Consider the following 9,777-nt stretch of genomic DNA (forward strand, 5'->3'; position numbering starts at 1 on the left):
TTACAAGTTGTTATGTCTGAATTCAGTGAAATTAAGTTACTTTAAAACCTACACTACCATTCAAAGTATGGGATTGGTAAGATTTTTATTTTATTTTTGAAAGAAGTCTCATGCTCACCAAGGCTGCATTTATTTGGTCAAAAATACAGTAAAACCAGTAATATTGTGAAATACTATTACAATTTTAAATTAGTGTTTTCTATTTGAATGTATTTTAAAATTTAATTTATTCTTGTGATGTAAAGCTGAATTTACAGCAGCCATTATTCCAGTCTTCAGTGTCACATGATCCTTCAGAAGTGTGTGTGTACTGGTTTATATATCCTGGTGGGGACTTAAACCTGACTACACGCAGATTCATGGGGACTCGTGTCACGGTGGGGACCTAAATTGTGGTCCCCACGGGTACAAAAGCTTATAAATCATACAGAATTAAGTTTTTTGAAAATCTAAAAATGCAGAATGTTTCCTGTGAGGGGTAGGGTTGGTGTAGGGCAATAGAATACAGGGTCTGTACAGTAGAAAAACCATTACGCCTATGGAGAGTCCCCACAAGGATAGCTGACCAGACTGTGTGTGTGTGTGTGTGTGTGTGAGCGCGAATGAGCGAATATGAAGTTTAAAAGAATAGCATTTATTTGAATAAGAAACAGTTTGTAACTGACCCAACCTCTGAATGGTAGTGTATGCTGCTATTCCTATCATTACAAATATTAAAGCAATCACTTTTCTTTAGTCATGCACATCATCATCATGTGTTTTTATTTCACAATTACAAAGTCAGACACACATTGTGCAAGCATGGACTTTTTTCAAATTCCACTTCATAAAGTGCAAGATTAAAACACACCTGTTGCATACTTTCAGCTGCACTGAATTTTCGGAATGATTATGGAGTAAAACAACATAAAGCAAGAAGTTCAAACTATAACCAAAGCAAAGATTGATTGACAGTAATGCGAATAAGAATTTGCTCAACTATTCTGTCTTGGCTGATCATAAATGCTTTCTAAAATAAGAATCAATATGAAGCAGCTTTATAAATTGTTTGGCATCAAGTAGTTATATTACATTTCAAGTACATGTTTATGCCCTTTTTCTAGAACAAGATACAAGCTACAAAAAGATACACTGCCAATGATTACACAGTACTTTAGCAGATCTTTCAACATGAAAAAGGTAGTAAGTTGTATAAAAATACAATTCTAAAATGCACAAAAACAGTGAAACATTCTGTAACGGTATGATGTCAAGGTCATGAATACTCTATTAAATTAACAGTCAGCTTCAGTGTGAATTGCTGTAAAAAGAAATAAAAGAAACGTTAATATGATATTGGAGGCACTAAAAGGAATCCAAATTAATATAATTCTGATTTGGAACAATGTGAAAAAAGCTGGGGGTCAGTTTATTTATTTATTTTTTTTATGTTTTTGAAAGAAGTCTATTTTGCTTACAAGGGCTGTGTTTATGTGATACAGTAAAATTGAAAATATTCTAAAATGGCATTTATTCCTGTGATGGCAAAGCTGAATTTCCAACAGCCATTACTCCAGTCTTCAATGTCACATGATCCTTTGAAAATGTTTCCGTATTTTTTGATAAATAGAAAGTTCAAAAGAACAGTATTTACTTGAAACTTATTATAAATGTATTTACTGTCCCTTTTGATTAGTTGATTAGTTTCACTTTCGATTAATGCATCTATGCAGAATAGAAGTCTTCATTTTTAATAAAAAATTACTGACCCCAAACGTTTGAATAATAGTGTAAGTCTAATTTTAAATACTCACCTGGAACTCTCTGATGTATGTTAAAAAGAAGAAGACAAAACTGAAAGTAGTGATCCATTCACATGTGACACTCACTATATGACGTGTGTAGTCCTTTAGAAGCAGGAAAACAAGACAAGCAACTTTAAACATTCAGCAATACATTTTTGCTACAATTTAAGCACTGGAATGTGTGGTTAGTGACATGAACTGTACCTTATCATTGGTGTCCCAGTGAAGTTGGCTTGTTCCGACAAGAATTGCACAAAAAATTGCTGGAATGAGGCGTTAAAGACAATCTGTTTGATCTGAAATATAAACAGCGCATGTCTTTACATGGAAAACCAGCATGCTGTGATAACAATACTGGATTTGAATGACCAGCCATGTAAACTGCAGATGCCAGTTTACACTAGCAAAACTACATTCAGAATGTCAACCAATAGCACATATTGTACCGCTGAGAAAGGATACTGGGTATTACAGCTAGAGCAGCCAGTCCAGCGAAGAACACACGGAAATGGCAAATGGACTTAGAGCATCCATAAGGAAGACCTTGGTACGATATCACACTCTGAATGACAGCATATGTAACCCCAGATAAGAAAAAGAGTAAAGCACCGAAATCATGGACTGGCATCACCGTCGTCTCCTAGGACACAACAACATACATGAGCACCATTAAAGAGAGTGTTATCATTTACTCCCCTCATTTCATTCCAAACCTGTATGACTTTCTTTCTTCTGTGAAACACGAGGAGATATTTTGTTTTCATCTGTTCAGTGAAAGTCAGTGGGGTCCAAAGCAGTTTAGGATCTCAACGACTTTCATTATATGGATAATAACACACTAGGACATTTTTTGAAATGGCTTTTTTTGGAATGACAAAGGTAAATAAATTGAGTAAAAAAGTGAGTAAAAAGTTCTTGGTTGAACTAGATATACCTGAAATGTAGCCACCAAACACATGCCGACACAAGAGATGATGCCAAAAGCAAAAGAAACCTTGTTCAGACAAGGGGACACGGCGCCGGTTCTCTCATGGACTCTCTCCACAAATTTATATTCAGCATACATAGTAGCAAAGGCTGGGAAACAATTGATTTTACTGATTAAAACTACAGTGGAAATTGCTGTGCAATACAGTAAAGAATATTCACTCATGCATTTAAACAGAATTTAACTGCTTTAAGCAGGATAAATAATTCACTGAAAATATAGGTTAAAAATGAATTCAGTAGAGTTGCCATGATGGTTGTTGCACTGATAACCTGTGATTTGGCATTAAGTTTCATTTCTGCAGTTGTTTGAGGTTTTAGTTGTGGTGCTATATTATAACACACTGAACTCCAGCTGTGTCACGGATGGGAAAAAATATGTTTTCGTTTTCAGCAGAAAGAGAAGTGAGACCCGAATGAGTGCTATTCCATTGTTACTAAAGAAACGTACACTCTAGACATTCCCACTGCTTTCCTCTCACATGTCAAAACCAAGCCGTTTGCGGCTGACTTCACATTGTGCAATTTCCCATAGGTTGTGAGCAGTGTTGGGGGTAACGCATTACAAGTAACGTGAGTTACGTAATCAGATTACTTTTTTCAAGTAACTAGTAAAGTAACGCATTACTTTTTAATTTACAAGAGAATATCTGAGTTACTTTTTCAAATAAGTAACGCAAGTTACTTTTTTTTTTTCAATTTATTGATTGACAGCTCTCCTGTCCCCATGTTGAGAGAAATCAGAAGATGTTACTGTAGTTCTAAAATAAATATGAATATGCATTAATTCATCTCACTCACAAAAAACACAGATTACTTTTAAAAGTAACTTTCCCCAACACTGGTTGTGACACACAGATAGCCTAATCGTAAGGAGTTTCCTGAAGCTGCTGGTGGGGGATTTGCACTTTCTGAAGTATGAGCTGGAAATCAAATCAAATCAAACTGAAATCAAATGACTGATTGTTAGTCATACCTGCAAAGGCATTGATTGTCGACATGAATCCAAACACACAGCTCTCAGGTGGAGTGGCCCCTGTATCACTTTTCAGAGACATTCACAGAAATAATAAAAAAGAACATTCATATTTGTGAAGCAATTCAGAAACATTTAATCATAAACTTGCAATATTTTATATTTAAACACACACACAAGTTCCACAGTTTACTGAATGACAATAAAAGTGAAGCCTCACCATTACAATACATTAATATGACTTTGACTTAAAAATATTTATTATTAATTAGTATTGGGTGTTATCATTGTTATATATATAAAATTACATAGGCTGACACTATTTAATATACACATTATATTATATTATATTATATTATATTATAGTCTTTAAAGAGTTTGTCCTGTTTCCTTCACTGAATACTGATTTTTAACTCGAGCCAACAGTAGAAAACGAAACTAAACGAACTGTCTGCAAAAACTTTATTCAGATTCTTAAATCTAGCAGCTGTATATAAATGCCCGCTTAAACATAGTCTTGTTACTATATTATAACTTTATACGCTATTATAAGCTATTTCTGGTTTATGTTATTTTAAAAGTTGTGAATTCGTATAGTCCAGATGTGTAGCCAAACTAAAATCAAGCTGAAGATAAAAAGACGAGTGACATACCTAATGTAAGGAAGGATAACATCAACATCTCGTCGAACTAAAGCGATGATGTAAGATATAATGAACGTACTCGATGACCAGATTACCAGAAAAGTAGGTAAAAAGCACATTCCTTGCATGAACCAAAACATCTCTCCTGAGGGCTGGGTGTAAGCGGTGCGTCACCATTCACGGAGACAAAAGCAAAGTGGACAGCAGAGATCAGACATTAAGACACAGATACTTCACTGAACACATACTGTATGAACAATAACTCGACGTTTATAACTCTATCTATAGTGTCACGTGTTCACTGGGAATCTTTCTCTTCCTCATTGTTTTACCCATATACTACCACCAGCACATGTGAACAACGCACAGAGCCTTTCTTTTTTTCTTTCTTTCTTTCTTTCTTTCTTTCTTTCTTTCTTTATTTCTTTCTTTCTTTCTTTCTTTCACTGCATAATTACATTTTAGATAAATCTCTCTGTTCACTTTACATTTTTTACATGCATGAAAAAAAAACGTTGTCATGATAAGTAATGCATTGTATTTCAGCTATTTGTCAGCTATTTGCAGATGAATTTTGAAAGCAGGCATTACAATATTTTTGACCAAGATGTCTTTAAATGGCTACTAAACACAGAAAAGAAAAGAGAGCATTAAATTATTATTATGCCTACTTTCTGTTCACAACACAACACACACAATTTTAAACAGTTTTATAAATGTAAATATTAATTTTTTTAAAACATTTTTTTCTTTATAGTTTTTAAATAATATATATTTAAAATTTGTATAAAATATGAAATGGATTGTTAAATAAACATCTCCGATGGTGTATGATAATACATATACCTATATATATATATATATATATACACACACACACACACACATATATATATATATATATATATATACATTTCACAAAAGTCACTAAAACTAGTTTACATATCTAAATATTCATTTAAATTGTGTTATAAATGACATAAGTTTTAAATAATTTATTCAAATGTAATTGTTAATTGAATTTATCTAAGTTTTATAATATTTCATATAATTATTTATTTTATTTTATTATTTTAATTCATAAAGTGATCGTCCTCCTAATCAATAGAGGGCGGCAGCGAGTCTGTCATGTGCATAGATCTACTGGAACTGAGCGTGGTATCATCACCTGATCACTACCAATGAGGAACTACAGCGTTTGATTGTTGAGCATGCGATCATGTGACAGTATGTGTTAGTGTAATGAAGCTATTTTTAATTTCACCAAAGGAAACATGTGTCCTCATTAATTGTTTATGGAGGAGGAGATGTTGATGGCCGGGGAGAGTCATGTTGATCATTAATTCGGTGCTTAAACTGCTGCAGCGGCAGACATACACCTGTCTGTCTCATCGCTATGGTCTGTACCTGTGCTTCGGAGGACTAGTCCTCATGATAGTGTCTGCTTTTCAGTTTGGAGAGGTATGTACACTAACTAGGGTAAAATTCCGAAATATACTGTCTTCATGAGATTCGCATTCAGGCCATGCATGTATCCTCTTATATTTGCATACTGTGTCAATCACTGATTACTGATCAAAGCTGATTGTGCAATCTGACTCTGACCTGTTACATAGTGGTTGCAAATCAAACTTAGACACTTTTAGTAAGGGTTTGGCGTTGTGTATTAACTGGCTGGCTGGTTTTGTTTGGTTTGGTTTGCAGGTTGTGGTAGAGTGGAGTCGAGATCAGTACCATGTTTTGTTTGATTCCTACAGAGATAATGTTGCAGGAAAGTCCTTTCAGACGAGGTGAGCAACAGATCAATGAAACCAGCTTCATTCATGCACAGTAATAAAGTTCTGTGTTAACTGATCACTCTTTAAGGGGCACAGTTATTTCATGCTTATTATCTGAGAATGACTAAAATTCAGCTGATATGTCAGTCTGTCATTACTGTGATTTTTTTTTTTTTTTTTTAATGCATGATTTTAAAGAATACATCTTTTCATATATATGTTCCTGGAATCACGTACCTGCCTTGCTTCATATGCTTGTATAATTACAGGCTTTGCCTACCGATGCCCATTGATGTGGTTTACACCTGGGTAAACGGCACAGACACAGACCTGCTGAAGGATCTTCGTGCTGTGAGACAGCAGCTGGAAGACGAACAGAAGGCCTTGAGGTACCCCAGCCATATAACACACACACACACACACAAACACAACGTTAGTGTAGTATTTATTTGTGACCCTGCAAAACCAGTCATAAGGGTCAATTTCTAGAAATTGAGATTTTTACATCTTCTGAAAGCTGCATAAGTAAGCTTTCCTTTGATGTATGGTTTGTTAGGATAGGACAATATTTGGCCGAGATGCAACTATTTGAAAATCTGGAATCTGAGGGTGCAAAAAATCAAAATATTGAGAAAATCGCTTTTAAAATTGTCCAAATTAAGTTCTTAGCAATGCATATTACTAACCAAAAATTAAGTTTTGATATATTTACAGTAGGAAATTTACAAAATATCTTCATGGAACATGATCTTTACTTAATATCCTAATGATTTTTGGCATAAAAGAAAAATCGATAATTTTGACCCATACAATGTATTTTTGGCTATTGCTACAAATATACCCCAGCGACTTAAGACTGGTTTTGTGCTCCAGGGTCACATTTATCCTCATCGGAGGAGAGATTGGGATTGAGGGGAAATTTGATGGTACTTGTGTGTAACCGCTTGAAAGGAAAATAAATCATAATGTGTCCTTTTTTTTACTTTAAAACAGTATTATTACTATTACTACTATTACTACTACTATTGATTTATTTTGGTATTTTATTTTATTCTTATTTTATTCAAAACAATGTATTTTGAATTACACATGGTTCACAATATCCTGCATGGTGGGAATATGATGGAATCTATTTAACCATTTGATTAATGTGTTAATAAATCATAAAGGAAATAAAAACCTTTTTTTTTTACTTTAGAAAATGATTACAACTACTACTATTATTAATTTATTTTATAATTTTATTTTTATTTTATTCAAAACAATGTATTTTGAATTACACATGGTTTATAACATTCTGAATGGTGGAAATTTGATTGTATTTATTTAACCATTTTGATTACTGGGTTAATAAATCTTAAAAGAAATAAAAATCATAATGTTTGTTTTTGCTTTATAACAGAATTATTGTTATTACTACTACTATTAGTATTATACATTTATTTTATTATTTTATTGTTATTTTATTCAAAGCATTGTATTTTGAATTGCACATGGTTTTAAACATTCTGCATGACAATGGATTATTAAATAATAAAGGAAACAATATATAATGTTTCTTTTTACTTTAGATCAGGATTATTATTATTATTATTATTATTATTATTATCATCATTATTATTATTTCTACTACTACTACTATCACCACTACTACCAATCATAGTACTGTATTCGTTTATTTTATTTTGTTCAAAACAATGCATTTTGAATGACATGCTTTGTCACATTCTGCATGGTGTTAATTTGATGGTATTAATTTAATTGTTTGATAAATTGATTATTAAATCATAAAGAAAAAATCCTAATTTTTAATTAAATTTTATTATTATTTTTTATTTTTACTTCTTGAACAGGATTACTACTACCACAAATGTATTTTATTTAATATTTTATTTTGTTATTTTATTCAAAATAACATATTTTTAATTGCACACCTGTCTATTGCAAAAAAAAAAAGATTATATTGAATTTTGAGTAAGGGTAAAAGGTTTAACATCTCATGGCTTTTAGAGATTTGTGCACTGTATCCACATGCATCCAAAGCTAATCAAATAAAAATGCAGATATAATATTTGTAGGTGCAGTTTCTATTCAGAATCTATTGTGTCCTGTATTTTAGTATGTTTAGTATGGTGGGACACACCCATCTTTATTTGGCAGTGCTGACAGTACTGTTAATGTCAGAATAGCAAAAGTTGCTTAATGATGTTTAAAAGGGTTTTATGTGCTGTTTTTTAGGGAGCGTCTTGGAAAAAATGCATCTGAAATAACTGAAGCTCCTAAGGGAAGGTGAGTGTTTTAAATAAGTAAATAAGCTAAAGTTCATTTCATTCTTATTCTATTCATATGTCTGCAGGACATGAAGCAAACTAAATATTGTGCGGTTTATACATTTCCTGTTTCGTAGCAACCAGGGCTTTTGTCACAGCCACAGTTGTTTTTTATGCCACCAGAGTTTTCCTGTGTCAAAAGCAGCTGCTGCACTGCAGAATAATAGTGTGAATGGCTGTATCTCTCATAAAGATTAGCTCTAGATCAGGGGTTTTCAAACTGGGGTCCGTGACGCAAAGCCAGGGGGTCCGCAAAATAATTTGCTATACAGTATTTACCGGACTGCAACTCGCGTTTTTTATCTTCTGAAACGTGCTATGATTTATATTCCAAAGTGACTTATATAATGCGTTAATGTCAAATAAGCAAAGCGTAAACACTTAAAAGCAGGCACTTCAAGGTTTATATAGCTAAATATATTTCTCATGTCTGTTTGACAAGTAGACAGTATGGCAGAGTTTTTCTTTATTTTAGTAAGAAGTTCACAGAGACCAAGACTGCAAGCGCATTTTGTTTTTCTTTATTTGCAAAAGCACAACGTTTCACTGTCATTTTGAAGGTACACAAATAAAAATAGACCGTTTTGAATGATGTCTTGCTCTTATCTGACGGATATCACATTTTTCCGCTGATAAAAGGAATCCAAAGTGTTCGCGCTGGCACCTCCCGCGCGCACACAACATATCAGTTCTAGCTAGCATTGCAACTTGGCATCACAGCCTCATCACCAGCAAACTAAATGAGACAACTAAACATACAAAAGGTATTTGGTGACTCAATTTAACTTGTCTGTTGTACAATATGTAGGTTTTGCCGGTCAGCGTGAGCATGCCGTGGTGTTTTTCCAAACACTTTTTTTGCATATGTGAAGGATGCTGTTAGTAGATATTCGGACATGAGAGAAGTACAAAGCCTTCTTTACATAATAAGTAGCCTGTTTAGCAACCAAATGTTAGAGTGCGTAACGATTCACTCATGCCGAATGAGAGGTTTGCGAGCCCACTATGTGGTTAAAGTTTCAGTTTTTAGTAAGTAAGTTTAGTTTGTTATGGACAGGTGCTGATTTATGTTTCTGCCGGTGGGTGCAAAAAACGAGAATTTATTTTAGTGCTGGGCGGTATGACCAAAAATTTATATCACGGTATTTTTCAAAATTATACCGGTTTCATGGTACATGATGGTATTTTTTTTTTTCATGCATGACCGGGTGTTAACCATATTTTCTACTGATTGAGAGAGGAAATACTGCAGTATATTGACTTAGAATGCCCTATTCT

At 33.4% G+C, this 9,777-nt stretch overlaps 2 protein-coding genes across 2 annotated transcripts in view; one reads left to right on the forward strand and one right to left on the reverse strand.

The window, feature by feature from the left end:
* Positions 1-743: 743 nt before the first annotated feature.
* LOC107695863 (DNA damage-regulated autophagy modulator protein 1-like) lies at positions 744-4,643 on the reverse strand. The gene is made up of 7 exons (XM_016495942.1): positions 4,401-4,643; positions 3,748-3,815; positions 2,719-2,861; positions 2,247-2,424; positions 1,989-2,047; positions 1,794-1,886; positions 744-1,300 (listed from the first exon to the last, which is right to left on the reverse strand). The coding sequence occupies exons 1-7, from the start codon at positions 4,529-4,531 to the stop codon at positions 1,256-1,258; spliced, it is 717 nt and encodes a 238-aa protein (XP_016351428.1). The 5' UTR covers positions 4,532-4,643; the 3' UTR covers positions 744-1,255.
* An 897-nt stretch (positions 4,644-5,540) lies between these two features.
* Positions 5,541-9,777, forward strand: part of LOC107695880 (N-acetylglucosamine-1-phosphotransferase subunits alpha/beta-like) — a 22,591-nt gene continuing 18,354 nt past the window's right edge. Inside the window, exons 1-4 of the mRNA XM_016495961.1 lie at positions 5,541-5,852; positions 6,096-6,181; positions 6,439-6,558; positions 8,408-8,458. Of these exons, the coding sequence (XP_016351447.1) occupies positions 5,721-5,852; positions 6,096-6,181; positions 6,439-6,558; positions 8,408-8,458 (389 nt within the window). The 5' untranslated portion in view covers positions 5,541-5,720. The remainder of the gene's footprint in view (positions 5,853-6,095; positions 6,182-6,438; positions 6,559-8,407; positions 8,459-9,777) is intronic.

The sequence above is a fragment of the Sinocyclocheilus anshuiensis genome, unplaced genomic scaffold, assembly GCF_001515605.1.
Source record: "Sinocyclocheilus anshuiensis isolate Anshui unplaced genomic scaffold, SAMN03320099.WGS_v1.1 scaffold538, whole genome shotgun sequence".
Lineage (NCBI taxonomy): Eukaryota > Metazoa > Chordata > Actinopteri > Cypriniformes > Cyprinidae > Sinocyclocheilus > Sinocyclocheilus anshuiensis.